The following is an 18,482-nucleotide window of genomic DNA, read 5'->3' on the forward strand; positions in this document are numbered from 1 at the left end:
TAAAATAATTTGCTTAAATAGTAGGAGAAATAAAGAACATACCAGTACTCTATGTTTTTTTGTGTGTGTGTGAATGAATGAATAGAATAATATTAAGTTACTCTTTCTATGAGGTAGCAAATAACATATTAATTCAGCACTAACTAGGCACTAAGCTTAAAAGCACAGGAAATACAGGAATAATTTATAAAATATGATCACTTTTCTCTAGATACTTATAATCTATTTGGGACTAAATAAAGAGTAAAATGTCAACAAGAGAGACCAAGAGAAGAAAGAAAGAAAAAAAAAAAAAAAAAAAAACCTAAGCTCAAAGATAGAGCAGATTGTGATGACCAAATATGGGGGATGGGAAGTAGGTGAAGTGGGTGAAGAGATTCAAAAGGCACAAATTAGGGGTACCTGGGTGGCTCAGTGGTTGGGCATCTGCCTTTGGCTCAGGTCATAATCTCAGAGTCCTGGGATTGAGCCCTGATCAGGCTCCCAGCTCAGGGGGGAATCTGCTTCTCCCTCTCCCTCTGTGTATGCTCTCTCCCTCTCTCTCAAATATATAAATAATTCTTTAAAAAAAAAAGTTGCTAAGAGAATGGATCTTAAAAGTTGTCACAAGAAAAAATTTTTGTGCCCATGTATGGCAACATATGTTAACTATTAACTAGACTTATTATGGTGATCATTTCACAATATACAAGTACCAGATCATTATGTTGTATACCTGAAACTAATATATGTCAATATACCTCAATAAAAAATAAATAAATAAGTAAAATAAAAACAGACCAAGAGTACTTTGATAGAACATTAGAAATACCAAAGTAGGAACATGATTAATTGCCAAAGGCATGGTAAAACAATATTTAACTAATAAGAGCTTATAAGAGAGAGAAAGATGATTCTTGGAAAATGCAGTATAAAATATAACAGGTAGAAATATTTCCAAAAAAATAACAAATCTGCTTTAGCTGTCCCTTATGTATACCTGCTTTAGCTGTCCCTTATATATACCTGCATTATTAATTTGGACATAATTTTTCTTTAAAAAAAAGTTTTACAGAATACAAATAACTTAAGTAACGTAGTAAGCTCAGCATTCTGCAAAAATACAAAAAGAATCATCCCTAGCTCCAAAAATCACCTCTATCTACAAATTAGCCACAATTCGATGTGCTGACATAACTGTATTGCACTACCAAATACTGGAAGTTCTGCAAAAATTAAAATGTTATGGGTATGTGGGAACAAGATAATCCAAACAAACTCAACATTCTTAAAAATCATTATTCGCAACATCTTGAAAAACCCACACAAAGTATCTATGCCAAAGAAAAAAAGAAATTCCATACAAGACCAATAAATGGATACTCCAGTATCATACCTTAGGAAAAAAAAATCTGGAAGAGTTATCCATTTAAGAATTTATTTTTGGATACCCAGTCAGATTTTAATGCCATATTCAAAATGAATAATAAGTACCTAAACATAGAAAAGTATCATATTGAGAAGGGGAAACTAAAAGATTCCCATGAAAAATTACTTTATTCACTCTTTTTCCTGCTTCCACTCTTGCTAGGACCTACACCTCACTTCCCTTACACACACCATACAGAATACATAATACATGTCCTACTCATAAAGGTCAAAGATTTAATGATTTCTTCAGAGTCTTCAAGCACAATAGATAACATCGAAGGAGTTACTGGGCAGGGTAGTCATGAACATTTTCTAAGATCATTGACTCAACAAGAACCCTGGCTGCAGGGCACAAGGGAGAACCCCTAAATACTTCTCTTTGATCCTGAATTACTGAGAAGATGTGTGCACCAGACCACCATCCTCAATAAAAATCCTAGGCCCCAAGCAAAGACAAAACTCACCCTTCCTTCCTTTCTCAGGCTCTCAGACACCTGAGATACTGGTATCTGTATTCTCTCTACCTTTAATAAACTGTTTCACCTCCTCTTGGCTCAAGTTTGATTTTTAACCTGCATGAAGTCAAGGACTCTCTTTGCTGTTCCTGTGGGAACCTCCCTCTGGAACCTTGGACCTAGCCAGCCCGCATCACTATCACAAAGACGTATTAAAAAGTATGAGATCAGGGGTGCCTGGGGTGGCTCAGTTGGATAAGCATCTGCCTTCAGCTCAGTCACAATCTCAAGGTCCTGGGATAGAACCGAGTTGGGTTCCCTGCTCAGCGGGAAGCCTGCTTCTCCCTCTCCCTCTGCCTCTCTTCCCCCTGCTTGTGCACTCTCACCCCCTGGATCGCTCTCTGCTGAATACATAATTAAAATCCTTTTTTAAAAAAGTTTAAAAAGTATGAGATCAAAAGATATACCTCTTTGCAAGTGTATTAAGCTTAGTACTTGTACTATTAACTCTTAACTTTTACTATGCTCCTAATTGCTATCACCAAATACACAAAGTAAATATAACAAGAGATATAATCCTCCTGTTGAATGTCTTAGAATACATGCTATTGCAGTAGGAAAGATTTAATAGACATTTGTCAATTTTGGCTTAAAATATAGTCTAACATGCTAATTAAGGTCTGAAAGAGCCATCATTATTCAAACACCATCACAGTTTTCTTTCCAATTAAATACAATGTCTAAATATATGCCACATAACACATTTTCAAACAGGTTCCTTTTTTTTTATAGTTATAGGAGAGGCCAGGAGAATTATTTCATTAAAGAATTTCAAAATCATCAGAAGTTTAATATACACATTAAAAATCAACATGACAGGAAACTACCTGTAGAGACCATATAGAAATGGTTTTAGGAACTACTTTTTCTGTTAGTAAAGCATTCCTTTACCTAAATTTCAAATACCATGGAAAAGTTGAAAAGGATAAGATGAACGTTGCCACCTACATTCAACATTTGTGAGCATTTTGCTTCAAATGCTATGCTACCTCCTGCCCCACCTGCCCCACTTCCTCCTCTTCCCTTTCCCTTTATCTATCAATTTATTTCTTTTTGACAAAGCACCATGTAATCAAAAACATTAACATGTCTAAAGATAAACAGATGACACTCAGTCAGATAAATACTATAAATATCCATTTATAAATTCAGTTCTACTTGCTACTGGGTGGGTTCAGACAGATCAGGTTTTATTCTAAATGAGATTTTTTTTATATTTTGGCTTTCAAATTTAAATTTAAAAATTGAAGATAAAGGATGGTGGGCTGTAGTTTAATCCCAATGTTACAGAGGAAATTGAAGCATACAAAGGGTAAATAATTTATTAAAGACTAAAACAAACAGCAAAACCAAATACATGAAAATAGGCAATCTACTCCAGAGCCCATACTTCTAAACACTGTTCCAGGAAGTCTCTAATCTAACAGGTAATCCTCATGATTTTTTTATCTAGAATAATTCCATCACCCCTAATTCTGATGCTGCCCTAATCTGAGACCCCATCCTCTCTCACTGAGTTTACTGCACTGTCCTGCTAAACAGGTTATTTGATTCTTCTATCAATTTAACTAATAGTAAAAGCTGAAGTTCTCTAGCCTACAAGAAACTACAGGTTCTATACTCTCACTGATTTTACATCAAAGACCTCACCTACTACTCTCCCCTCTCTCACACTGCCAGGACTCTGGCTTCTATGCTGCACATCCCCAGGCATGTCCCCCCTTATGGTCTTGACACTGGCTATTCCTCCTGCCTGGCATATGTTTCCTTTTGTATCTACATGACCGCCCCCTCATTCCTGCAATATATTTTTCTAATGGGGCCCTACATTGTCCACTTTATTTAAAATTGCAACTGCCCACCCTTGGCCCCGCACAAAGCAACTGGCTCGCCAAATCCCCCTTTCCTGCTCTAGTTTCTCTAACACTTACTACCCTTCAAATATTTTAGATAATTCACTCTTTTTTATTTCCCTACTTCTTCTGCTCTTAGATTTATATGTATACTAATATATCCTAAACCCTTAAAAAATTGCCTAGTGCATACTTCATGCTCAAAAAATAATACTGAGACTTCTATGTCAACTTGAATCCAAATATTTTGAACTACACCCTTCTACATCTCTTTCTTTTTTAAAAGATTTTATTTATTTATTCATGGGACACATAGAGAGAGGCAGAAACACAGGTGGAGGGAGAAGCAGCCTGATGTGGGACTCGTTCCCAGAACCCCAGCATCATGCCCTGAGCCAAAGGCAGAGCAGACACTCAACCACTGAGCCACCCAGGCTTCCTCTTCTACATCTCTTATAGTTGTTAGTATTTCTCAAGATCTCACAAGAAGTTAGAATTTCAAAAAAATATGCTTAAATTACATTTTAAAACAGCCAAGTGTTATACACTTATGCTTTTACTAAGATTCTTTATGTAGAAATATACTTTATAGACTTGAAGACATGTTCATGATGTCACTCTGGAAAGTCAGATAATGAAGAGCTTTTATAGTATGATCCCTTGTATAAGGAAAACAGTATGTATTCGCGTGTATTTACAGGTTTTCTGGTATTGTGACATTACGTATTTTTAAAGCATTTCTCCCTTTTGTGTGTTTGTATTTTCTCATTTTTTTCAATAATGAGTACGTATTGTTTACATGATAATAAATATACTTCTAACTCTTGCTCTATGAATAAAATATTTACTCACTGTTAATATAACTTTTATAACTGCAATATAGATATGTGCTATTAATGTAATTTAAGAGACCATTTACAGATATTCCTCTAATTATTTTCTTTATACAAGAGATGATGTGGCTAATTGTTTCATTTATACAGAGAGCAATGTGGCACAAGTGTGCTAAATATTACCACTACATCAATATATCTATGGGAAATCCATATATTCAATCTAACTTTGAGGTATTACATTTGAAATACTATTCAAATACTATTGAAATACTATTCCAATACTATTTCCAGTAGAAGTACTTTTAACAGGCTTTTTATATTTGTGGTATAAACTTATAAACATTTCTTTTTGATCTTCAAATTCAGAGTGATAAGTAGCATAAATACATTCAACTTGAATTTTGTTGTTGTTGCTGTTAAAAGTATTTTTTTTTGCTGTTAAAAGTATTAATATTTATTTCAATTGTTCCCTGCTTCAAAAGTATTTACAGTAATATAATTAATAAAGCTATGGATTTAGAAAAACTATATTCTATATTCTATATTTTATACATCTTTAAAGGTTACTACTATTTCACTTAAGGAAAATAAGCAAAAGAGCTACTTTAATGCCTACTCTTGATTGAGAAAATATATTCATTTTCATTAGAATTTGGAATCCTTGCTTTAACTTCTAAAATAGATATGTGTTATTAGCATATCAAAGAAAAGCTTAATTATTATTAATCTCTTTCTTTCCAAACAAAAAATAAGTTCACTTGTCTATAAAAGGAAACCTAAATATGTTTATAATACTTTTCTATGATCTTAAATCTAAAAGAAAATACTATATTTTAGTGTTTACATACATTTATACCTAAGTTCTTTTAAATGAAATTTGATTAAATTTTTCTAAACTTAAATACCATTCAATGATTTGCTTTAATTACTGCAAAAACTTTACAAAAAATTAAATACACAAAGGTATTTAAAATGCAAAGTTTACATACCTTGGCTTCCGAAATGCTAAACTGTATTGCTGGCAAGCCAGACCCACAGTGGGGGTATAAACAATAGGCATGAATTTCTCAAGGTCAGACATTAGCACGCTATAAAAGAGCTTTTCGTTTCTATCTTGGAGATCCATTAAGAGAAGATACCTGTGGAAATTGGACAAAATGAGACCTATATTCCAACAAGTCATGAAACAGCTGCTTGGAAATGTAAACATGTTGCAACAAAGTATTTTTTAGATCACAGAGAAAACATCTGATCAAAAAAGACTTTAGAAATATTCTTAAACATCTCAAAGAATGAAGAACCATATACCTGAGCAACTGTCATTTAAACATTAAAATCATTTTGCTGAAACAGCACAGTTTTATTTGATACCTGGAAAGACTTTATCTCTATTTTAAAATGAAAATACCAGTATAGATAGAATTTAAACATTAACTTAACTAAGTAAATAGACTTCATCCTATAAGTTTTAGTACTAAATAACCAAGGGAAATGACAAGTGGAAAATAAGAAATGTAAGCACCAATCCTAAAAATTACTAAGGTAGGGAAGTTCAAGAGAATTATTTGTATCAAATGGCCATTTCTTTCCAGAGGCATTGCTAATTCAGAGTTCTCTTTCTAAACATCAGCCTTATCATGTTACCTGTAACCTTCAATAATTCATAGAATAAAATCCAAACTGGTCAGTACAACTTAAAATAGTCTTGCAAAATTGTACTTAATCCTACCAGCATTTTTAGGCTGATTTCCATTCCCTGGAATAGTTGAAAATGCACAGAATTTGGAGTCAGATACAAGGATCCTAATGTTTAACAAACAGATGGGTTATACCAAACCCCTTTAACATTTGGGAAGATTGCTAAGCCAATGATCAATTCTCAGACCTCAGCTTATTTTACCTGTCAAAACATCTGACACAGGTGCCCTTCCTTAGAACTCAATATACTTTTTTTACTTCACTTCCAGGATATCTTATTTTTCTTGGTTTTCCTCCTGTCTCACTGGTCAGTTCATTCCTGGTTTTTTGTTGATTCATCCTCTTCTCTGAAAGCTCTCTAACACCCAAATATAACACATTAGGAAATAAGTTTGGCTTTATCTTCAACATAGTATCAAAATCTAAACACCTTCATTGCTAACATCCTGGGTCTAATTTCTTACTTGGATTAATGTGACAGTTCCCTAAATATTCTTCCAGTTTACACTCTATTCTCAACATTGCAGACACTTCTTGAAATATAAGTCAGATCACATTGATCTTCTGTTCAAAATCTTGAATGGCTCCCCATTTCACCCAGAATAACACCAAAGCCCTTTAGTGGCCTTCAAAACCATTCATAATCTGTCCTCTACCTAACTTCCCTCCCAACCTACCATTTTCCCCTAGCTCATTCTGCTCCAGACACAGGTCTCTGCTGATCCTAGAACATAGCAGCTGAAGAACATTGTTGCTCAGATTTTCTCATGGTTAATCACCTCACTGCCTTTGATTATTCACTCACAAATCACCTCCTCAATGAAGTCTATCCTGATTGATATAACAATATAATAACACAAACTGACTATACCCACCTTCAGCATTCTCAGCCGCTCCCCCTCTTTACTTTTTTTCATTAGCACCTGTCAATTTCTAGTATAGTTATTATGTTACTATTTAGTATTTAATAATTTTTAAAAATAATTAACCTAAGTTCCATGAGGGCAGAGACCATGGTCTATAATCCCAATATCTCAAAAAGCACCTGACACTCAGCTGATGCTCAATAAATATTTGAGGAATACTCTGTGGTAAAAACATGAATGTGACCAGCAGAGTATTCTGCTTGAGAATACTCAAGCAGATACCCCGCTGAGCAGGAAGCCCAATGCCAGGTTCCATCCCATGACCCTGAGACCGTAACCTGAGATGAAACTAAGGGTCAAATGAACTTATGGAACAAATGAAAGGGATTACAAAGGAGTTAAAGAAGCAGCGAACAGGGGATCCCTGGGTGGCTCAGCAGTTTGGCGCCTGCCTTTGGCCCAGGGCGCGGTCCTGGAGTCCCGGGATCGAGTCCCGCATGGGGGTCCCGGCGTGGGGCCTTCTCCCTCTGCCTGTGTCTCTGTCTCTCTCTCTTCTCTGTGTCTATCATGAATAAATAAATAAAATCTTTAAAAAAAAAAAGCAGCAGCAAACATACACAATAGGCAAAGAGGTCAGCTTCTTTCCCCAGCTGCCCCTGTCATATCTCACGGGTTCATGAAAAGTAGCCATGGCAGGGACGGAGGTTATCCATGGGCTTAGCAACATAGATGTCCACTGATCAAAGCCAACCTGGCTACAGACACTGCTGAGTACCCCATCTGCAAGCAGAAAAGACCAGTTCTGAACACCATTCATATGGCACCATTCCGGAGGTGATCAGCAAGCTACTTGGTGGCAGGTTGATTACAGTGGACTGGTTTCATCATGGAAAGGGTGGTGTTGGTTCGTACTGAAATAAATACTCTGGATACAGATTTTGCTTTTCTTGCACACAATACTTCTGCCAAAACTAAACCATGGATTTACAGATGCCTTAAATATCATTATGGTATTCCACACAATACTGATTTTAATCAAAGAACTCAATTCCAATGAGAATAAATGAAGTGTGGCAATGGGCCCATATTCATGGAATTCACCAGGTTAGCTGGCTTGATAGAATGGTCTTCTGAAGACTCCATTACAGCACCAAGTAGATGCCAACACCTTCCAAAGCTGGGGCAAGGTCCTCCAGGATGCTACATATGCTTTGAATCAGAGTCCAATATATGGTGCTATTTCACCTATAGCCAGGATTCAAAGGCCAAAGAACCAAGGGATGGAAATGGAAGTGGCACCACTCACTAAGACCCTCAGTGACCCACTAGCAAAATTTCTGCTTCCTGTCACCATGAACTTATGCTCTACTGGCCTAGAAGTCTTAGTTTCAAAGGGAGGAATGTTTCTAGCAGAAACCAATAATTCCATTGAAGTGGAGTTAATACTACTGCTAGCCACTCTGGGCACCAAAAGCCTCTGAATCAAAAAGCAAGGAAAAGAGTTACTGCGCTAGATGGGGTGACTGATCCTGAATACCAAAGGGAAGTTGGACTTTTACTCCATTTTTTTTTTTTTTTTAGTTATTTATGATAGTCACAGAGAGAGAGAGAGAGAGAGAGAGAGAGAGAGAGGCAGAGACACAGGCAGAGGGAGAAGCAGGCACCATGCACCGCGAGCCCGACGTGGGATTTGATCCCGGATCTCCAGGATTGCGCCCTGGGCCAAAGGCAGGCGCCAAACCGCTGCCACCCAGGGATCCCCTTTTACTCCATTATTATAGTTATTATTATTATTATTAAAGATTTATTTACCTAAGAGAGAGTGTGCACATGTACGCAAGCAGGTGGATGGGCAAAGGGAGAGAATACTCAAGCAGATACCCCGCTGAGCAGGAAGCCCAATGCCAGGTTCCATCCCATGACCCTGAGACCATAACCTGAGATGAAACTAAGGGTCAGCTGCTCAAATGAATGAGCCACCCAGGTGCCCATCTACTCCATTATTATTATTATTAATCTTCAACTCCCCTGCAAAAAGGAATTCTGCCAACAGACTGCCTTTGGACTGGAACTGCAACTCCTCCCTTCCTTGGTTTCCTGCCTGCCAATCTGCCTACAGATTTAAGATTGATCAAGGCTCCATAATTATGTGAGCCAAAGAAATAAGGCGGAGGCAAGGTAAGATGGTGGAGTAGGGTCCCCATCTCACCTGGCCCCACCAACCTACCTAGATAACTTTCAAATCATCCTGAACACCTACAAATCCGACCTGAGACTTAAAGAGAGAACAGCCAGAATGCTACAAAGAGAAGGGTTTTCACTTCTAACAAGGTAGGAAGGTGGAAAAAAATAAAATAAAGAATCCAGCGGGGTTCTTTATCATCGCGAGAAGCCAGGCTAAGGCCCCAAGGAGAGCCTCCAGTACCGGAAGGCGTAGCCGCAGAGAAGTGAGAACTTTAAAAATCTGCACCAGATTCTTCCCAGACGGAAAGGCGCTTAGCAGGGAACTCGGGCAGGGTTGCAGGAGGAGCGGTGAGGCCTCCAGTCTCCTGGGGTCACTAACAGAGGAGGTGCGCCCGGGGGAGAGCATCCCATACCCCATGGGCTGAGCGCGGTAAAGGGCTGGAGCGCGCCCAGTGGGGCCTCGGGGAGAAGCCGGTGGGTCAGGCAGGGGCTCCGGAGGAGGAGGGGGCTGCATGGGCTCGGGAGCGCGATTCCAGTGCAGGCCCCAGATCCCAGGGCGCCGGGGACACAGCTGGGAAACCTGTGCTCCCCTGGGACAGGCGGAGGTGGGGAGGGCACAGGACAGCGAGGACACTCCTGCCGCTGGGCGCTCCCAAGCTGTGCAGGTCAGCGCCCCCACCCCGGGAGCATCCAGGCCAGTGCGGACTGGGAGACTGTGATAGTTACTGCGGGAGCTGACTCCAGGGCTGGGGAGCTGGCCGCCACCAGTGCTGTTGTTCTTCCTGGTGTCACCTTGTGCCTGGGAGGAGCAGGGCCACCAGGGGACAGAGGCCTCATGGGGTAAACAGTTCCCACTGAGCCGGCATCCGGTGGGGAGTGGGGCAGCTCCCCCAGGTGCAGGCACCTGAGAATCAGCACAGAAGCCCCTCCCCCAGGGGGATCCCTGGGTGGCTCAGAAATTTAGCACCTGCCTTTGGCCCAGGGCGCGATCCTGCAGTCCCAGGATCAAGTCCTGAGAGGGGCTCCCGACTGGAGCCTGCTTCTCCCTCTGCCTGTGTCTCTGCCTCTCTTCTCTCTCTGTCTCATAAATAAATAAATAAAATCTTAAAAAAAAAAAAAAAAGAAGCTCCTCCCCCATAAGACCAGCTGGAAGGACAGAGGAAGAGCAAATTCTTCACCAAGCAGCAGTGAGCAGCACTGGAAAGCTCCAGGGGAGGTCGAGGGATTTACAGTATATAGAACTAGAGGGTACCCCTCCTTTTCTATTCCTTTTTCTGGTACAACTTGTTTTTTTTTTTTTTTTTTTTTTTTTACAACTTGTTTTTATATCAGACTATAAACTTCCAATTTTTTTTCTCTTTTCCCACCTTAACTATACTATTTTACCACCTCTTCATTTTTAAGTTTCTTCCTTTTCGACTTTCATATTTCTACAATTATAGGTCTTAGATATATTTTCCACTTCTAGATTCCCTTCAACATACTCAATTTTGTGATATATACATGATACGATTTTTTTGTTTTGTGTGATTTTTTTGCTTTGTGTGATTTTTTTTGTTTTCTCTGGCTCATTTTGTTCTACAATGGGGGAAGTTAATACCTTCTAACACATGACCAGTATGCACCCAGAACCAAGTGGTCACTGCTGGTTCACTCTGTGAGATTATATTCTCTCTTCATTCCCATTCACCCCCCTCTTTTATCTCATTTATGTTTTGGTGGTCAATAGTGGGGGTCTCTAAACTATTTCTGGTTTATGTAAATTTGGGACTGAGCATTTTCTAACATACAGAACTTAATATACTCAGAACCAAGAGGATCACCCTCTAGGACCCCTCAGGTAGACTACATTCTCCCTCCACTACAACTTCGTCACCACCACCATCTCCCAGTACCCCTCTTTTTTCTCTTTTCTTTTTTTGCCTCTTTACTTTTGCTTTTTTCTCTTTTTTCTCTTTTTTTTCTTCTTCTTTGGGATTCTTGGCCTTTTATTATTTGACTACTTTGTTTTAAAATTTGTTTTTCACTTTAGTGGTCCTTTTATTTTATTTCATTCTGATCTTTGTTTTCAATTTCTGGTCTCTGACCCTCACAGAATCATGTAGGGTAAAATTTACTTAGGTTGTGGTTGATAGTTCGCTCAGACAGCCACTCCGCACTGAGCAAAATGACTAGAAGGAAGAACTCTCCACAAAAGAAAGAAAGAGAAACAGTACTCTCTGCCACAGTTACAGAATTTGGATTACAATTTGATATCAGAAAGCCAATTCAGAAGCACAATTATAAAGCTACTGGTGCCTCTGGAAAAAAGCATAAAGGATTCAAGAGACTACATGACTGCAGAATTTAGATCTAATTAAGCCAAAATTAAAAATCAATTAAATGAGATGCAATCCAAACTGGAGATCCTAATGACGAGCATCAATGAGGTAGAAGAAAGAGTGAGTAACATAGAAGACAAGTTGATGGCAAGGAAGGAAGCTGAGGAAAAAAAAGAAAAACAAAAGACCATGAGGAAAGGTTAAGGGAAATAAATGATAGCTTCAGAAGGAAAAATCTACATATAATTGGGGTTCCAAAGAGCACTGAGAGGACCAGAGGGCCAGAAAGCATATTAGAACAAATCATAGCTGAGAACTTCCCTAACTTGGGGAGGGAAAACAGGCATTCAGAAGATAGAGAGGTCCCCCAAAACCAATAAAAACTGTTCAACACCTCAACATTTAATAGTGAAACTTGCAAATTCCAAAGATAAAGAGAAAATTCTTAAAGCAGCAAGAGACAAGCGATCCCTAACTTAAATGGGGAAAAATATTAGATTAACAGGAGACCTCTCCACAGAGACCTAGCAGGCCAAAAAGGGCTGGCAGGATATATTCACGGAACTAAATGAGAAGAACATGCAGCCAAGAATACTAGATCCAGCAAGGCTCTCATTCAGAATAGAGGGAGAGATAAGCATCCAAGATAGGCAGAAACCAAAAGAATATGTGAGCATCAAACCAGCTCTGCAAGAAATATTAAGAGGGACTCTGTAAAAGAAAGAGGAAGCCCAAAGAAATAATCCACAAAAACAGGGACTGAATAGGTATTATGATGACACTAAATTCTTATCTTTCAATAGTTACTCTGAACATGAACGGGCTAAATGATCCCATCAAAAGATGCAGGGTTTCAGACTGGATAAAAAAACAAGACCCATCTATCTATTTGCTGTCTACAAGAAACTCATTTGAGACCTAAGGACACCTACAGCCTGAAAATGAAAGGTTGGAAAACAATTTACCATTCAAATGGTCCTGAAAAAAAAGCTGGGGTAGCAATCTTCATATCACATAAATTAAAGTTTATCCCAAAGACTGTAGTAAGAGATGAAAAGGGATACTATATTATACTTAAAGGGTCTATCCAACAAGAAGACCTAACAATCATTTATGCCCCTAATGTGACATAAATATTCAATTACTAACCAAACTAAAGACATACTTAGATAATAATACACTAATAATAGGAGACTTCAACACGGTACTTTCTGCAAATGACAGATTTCTAAGCACAACATGACCAAAGAAACAAGAGCTTTAAACGATACACTGAACCAGATGGATTTCACAGATATATACAGAGCTTTGCATCTGAATCCAACTGAATACATATTCTTCTCAAGTGCATATGGAACTTTCCTAGAACAGACCACATACTGGGACACAAATCAGGTCTCAACCGATTCCAAAGGATTGGGATTGTCCCCTGTATATTTTCAGACCACAGTGTTTTGAAACTAGAATTCAATCACAAGAAGAAATTTGGAAGAAACTTAAACACCTGGAGGTTAAAGAGCATCCTGCTAAAAGATGAATGGGTCAACCATGAAATTAGAGAAGAATTATAAAGATTCATGGAAACTAATGAAAATGAAGATACAACCATTCAAAATATCTGGGATACAGCAAAAGCAGTCCGAATAGGGAAATACATTGCAATACAAGCATCCCTCAAAAAATTGGAAAAAACTCAAATATACAAGCTAACCTCACACTTAAGGGAACTGGAGAAAGAACAGCAAATAAAACCTACACCAAGCAGAAGAGAGTTAAATATTCGAGCAGAATTCAATGAAATAGAGACCAGAAGAACTGTAGGACAGATCAAGAAAACCAGGAGTTGGTTCTTTAAAAGAATTCATTAGATAAACCATTAGCCAGCCTTATTAAAAAGAAAAAAGACTCAAATTAATAAAATCATGAGAGGGGGGCACTTGACGGGATGAGCACTGGGTGATATGATATATGTTGGCAAACTGAACTCCAATTTAAAATTAATAATAATAATAATAAAATCATGAGTGAAAAAGGAGAGATCACAACCAAAACCAAGGAAATACAATTTAAAAACTGTATTATGAGTAACTATATACCAATAAATTAGGCAATCTAGAAGAAATGGATGCATTTCTGGAAAACCACAATTTACCAAAACTGGAACAGGAAGAAATAGAAAACCTGAACAGGCCAATAACCTGGGAGGAAATTGAAGCAGTCATCAAAAAACTCCCAAGACACAAAAGTCCAGGGCTAGATGGCTTCTCAGGGGAATTCTATCAAAAGTTTATAGAAGAAACAATACCTATTCTACTAAAGCTGTCCCAAAAGATATAAAGGGAAAGACACTTCCAAACTCGTTTTATGAGGCCAGCATCACCTTAATTCCAAAACCAGACAAAGACCAATATCCCTGATGAATTATCTGGGATACTGGAGAATTATAGACCAATATCCCTGATGAACACAGATGCAAAAATTGTCAACAAGATAGTAGTCAATAGGATCCAACAGTACATTAAAAGGAGAATTATAGACCAATATCAGGGATATTGGTCTATAATTATAGAGCAAAAGGAGAATTATAGACCAATATAAAAAATTCTCAACAAGATACTAGCCAATAGGATCCAACAATACATTAAGAAGATTATTCACCATGACCAAGTGGGATTTATCCCCAGGATGCAAGGTTGGTTCAACACTCGTAAAGCAATCAATGTGATAGATCATATCAACAAGAGAAAAAACAAGAACCATATGATCCTCTCAATAGATGCAGAGAAAGCATTTGACAAAATACAGCATCCATTCCTGATAAAACTCTTCAGAGTGTAGGGATAGAGGGAACATTCCTCAGCATCTTAAAAGCCATCTAAGAAAAGCCCACAGCAAATATCATTCTCAATGGGGAAACACTGGGAGCCTTTCCCCTAAGATCAGGAACAGATAAGGATGTCCACTCTCACCACTGCTATTCAATATAGTACTAGAAGTACTGGCCTCAGCAATCAGACAACAAAAAGAATTAAAAAGCATTCAAATTGGCAAAGAAGAAGTCAAACTCTCCCTCTTCACAGATGACATGATACTCTACATAGAAAACCCAAAAGACTCCACCCCAAGATTGCTAGAACTCATAGAGCAATTCAGCAGTGTGGCAGGATACAAAATCAATGCCCAGAAATCAGTGGCATTTCTATAAACTAACAATGAGACTGAAGAAAGAGAAATTAAGGTGTCAAACCCATTTACAATTGCACCCAAAATCATAAGATACCTAGGAATAAACCTAACCAAAGAGGTAAAGGATCTATACCCTAAAAACTACAGAACACTTCTGAAAGAAACTGAGGAAGACACAGAGATGGAAAAACATTCCATGTTCATGGATTGGAAGAATTAATGTTGTGAAAATGTCTAGGCTACCCAGGGCAATTTACACGTTCAATGCAATCCCTATCAAAATACCATGGACTTTCTTCAGAGAGTTGGAACAAATTATCTTAAGATTTGTGTGGAATCAGAAAAGACCCCAAATATCCAGGGGAATATTGAAAAAGAAAACCAGAGCCAGAGGCATCACAATATCAGATTTCAAGTTGTACTACAAAGCAGTGGTCCTCAAGACAGTGTGGTACTGGCACAAAAACAGACACATAGATCAATGGAACAGAATAGAGAACTCAGAAATGGGCCCTCAACTCTACAGTCAACTAATATTTGACCAATCAGGAAAGACTATCCACTGGAAAAAAAGGACAGTCTCTTCAATAAATGGTGCTGGAAAAATTAGTCATTTGCAGAAGAATGAAAATAGACCATTCTCTTATACTATACACAAAGATAAACTCAAAATGGATGAAAGATCTAAATGTGAGACAAGAATCTATCAAAATCCTAGAGGAGAACACAGGCAACACCCTTTTTGAACTTGGCCACAGCAACTTCTTACAAGATACATCTATGAAGGCAAGGGAAACAAAAGCAAAAATGAACTACTGGGACTTCATCAAGTTAAAAAGCTTCTGTACAGCAAAAGAAATAGTTAACAAAACTAAAAAACAACCTACAGAATGGGAGAAGATATTTGCAAATGACCTATCAGATAAAGGGCTAGTATCCAAGATCTATAAAGAACTTATTAAACTCAACAGCAAAGAAACAAACAATCCAATCATGAAATGGGCCAAAGACATGAAGAGAAATCTCACAGAGGAAGCCATAGACATGGCCAACATGCACATGAGAAAATGCTCTGCACCACTTGCCATCAGGGAAATACAAATCAAAACCACAATGAGATACCACCTCACACCAGTGAGAATGGGGAAAATTAACAAGGCAGGAAACCACAAATGTTGGAGAGGATGTGGAGAAAGGGGAACCAACCCTCTTGCACTGTTGGTGGGAATGTGAAGTGGTGCAGCCACTCTGGAAAACTGTGTGGAGGTTCCTCAAAGAGTTAAAAATAGAGCTACCCTATGACCCATCAATTGCACTGCTGGGGATTTACCCCAAAGATAGAGATGCAGTGAAAGACCGAGACACTGCACCCCAATGTTTATAGCAGCAATATCCACAATAGCCAAACTGTGGAAGGAGCCTCGGTGTCCAACGAAAGATGAATGAATAAAGAGGATGTGGTCTATATATACAATGGAATATTACTCAGCCATTAAAATGACAAATACCCACCATTTGCTTCAACGTGGATAGAACTGGAGCATATTATGCTGAGTGAATTAAGTCAATCGGAGAAGGACAAACATTATATGGTTTCATTCATATAAGGAATATAAAAAAACAGTGAAAGGGAATAAAGGGGAAAGGAGAGAAAATGAGTGGGAAATATCAGTGAGGGTGACAGAACATGAGAGACTCCTAACTCTGGGAAACGAAGCAGGGGTAGTGGAAGGGTAGGTGGGCAGGGGGATGGGGTAACTGGGTGACAGGCACTGAGGGGGGGCACTGGGTATTATACTATATGTTGGCAAATCAAACTCCAATAAAAAAAATATACAAAAAAATAATGTGAGCCAATTCTTTAAAATAAGTAAATTTTTAAAAGTCTCTCTATATAGGACCAGCAGGATATATATGCATGTATGTGTTGGTTCCTTTCCTCTGGAGAACCCTAATACAAATACTTCCTACGTGTTAGTCTGTTACTTCTTCTAACCTTTGCTACAATATTTTCAAATAACTCTATTTCTTTCAACTCACAAATGAAAAACCTCAGGTTTAGAGAGTTTTAGTACCTTAATAAGGGCCAAGCCACAGGCACAGGGCAAGGCAGACACAGTGGTCATGGCACTGGTTGTAGTAGTTTGCTCAAGGCCCCACTGCTGGTGAAATACAGCCAGAATTTCAACAGACAGCTCTCCAATTCCAAAGGTAGGGAACAATAGTACCTTCGTCTTTGTGCAAACACAGAAACAGAATTCTAAAAGTGACCCAAATTTGCAGCAGTGCTAGAACCAGCCTTGGAAGTTGAAAAAGTATGCTTTTATCTACAATGAACCTAAAATCTGGCTGAAAGGCATTATGACCTGGTTTTACTCTGCCTAAAAGGGCATTTCCAATAATTGGCCTTCACAACAACCATTTGATCACAAGAGAAAAGTCGTCTCTCTGAGAGTATAGTTTAGGAAAGAAAATTTTCTATTTTTCTAATATTCCTACCAAGGGTAAATTTGTTTTAAAACATCATTGTATTTATAAGCAAATTCTTCTCAAACTTGACTACTCTTTCCAAATCACTTAATATTTTAACTTTCTCATCCAATAAACTACTAAAAAAAATATAAAAATCATCTTCAGGAATGTGTTACCTGTCAAAGTCAGAGGTCAGACGCTCAAAATTTTTAATGATTCTAAGAACCTGGATATCCTGACTGATGAAGCAAGGTGGCAACAATCCATGAATATTCAACTGTTGTCTTTCTTCCAGGGTAAAAGCCAAGTCCTAGGGATAAAAGAAAAACAATAATTTCAAGGAATAAAAAACCAAAAATTATACACACACACACAAAATTCCAACAAACACATGGAATTAAAAATCAGAAGATCTGGTCTTACCTAAACACAGCCATTCAACTTTGAGATCATGTAATCTCTCAATACCTGTTTCCTCATCTTTAAATATTAGAATACTATAAATATTTTCATGTTGTTTGTTTTAAAATTAGGTAATGAAGAAAATGATGTGAAGATATGCAAATGAAAGATATAAATATTATTGCTGATATTCAATACACAAATGGGTAGGAGTTATAAGAGATTTTAAAATTATGAACATGAGTAGGTCACCTATGACCTGCTGTGCCTCCTCCTATAAAATAGTTCAGAAAATGCTTTATAGGATTGAGGCACTTGTTCCAACACTCCTTTTCCAAATTATCTCCTACTATTCTTAACTACACTCCTAGCTACACAAAATTTCTCACCATTGCATGAACACAACATACTTTTATTCTTGCATGACACCATGGACAAAAATGTGCTCCCTGCTTCTTTGCCTTTCAAGTTTGACCTCAGATGCTCCTTCCTCTCCAAAGCCTTTCCAGACTCAGCCAGTATGCCCATTAGAAAACTATTATTATACTATGTTATTTGTTTACATAAACACTGACTATATAAAACATGAGGCTCAAAAACAAACAAATATAACTGATGGGTTGATACAGAAATTCAGAATAGACTGAAGAGATTTGCTAGAATATAATATGAAGATAAGTAATAGCAGAGAAACCCCAGGAGTCCTTAATCTGGAAGAATGGAATGAGCAGTTCCCCCT

General features: G+C 38.0%; 1 protein-coding gene across 3 annotated transcripts in view; it reads right to left on the reverse strand.

Annotated features, from left to right (window-relative positions):
• ME1 (malic enzyme 1) overlaps positions 1 to 18,482 on the reverse strand; it is a 196,137-nt gene that overhangs the window by 149,337 nt on the left and 28,318 nt on the right. For all 3 annotated transcript variants that reach the window (XM_025444662.3, XM_049092303.1, XM_049092302.1), the window contains exons 2-3: positions 17,518 to 17,651; positions 5,604 to 5,753 (exon numbers count right to left, since the gene is read on the reverse strand). In XM_025444662.3, coding sequence (XP_025300447.3) covers positions 5,604 to 5,753; positions 17,518 to 17,651 — 284 coding nt within the window. The remainder of the gene's footprint in view (positions 1 to 5,603; positions 5,754 to 17,517; positions 17,652 to 18,482) is intronic.

This window comes from Canis lupus, chromosome 12, assembly GCF_003254725.2.
Source record: "Canis lupus dingo isolate Sandy chromosome 12, ASM325472v2, whole genome shotgun sequence".
Lineage (NCBI taxonomy): Eukaryota > Metazoa > Chordata > Mammalia > Carnivora > Canidae > Canis > Canis lupus.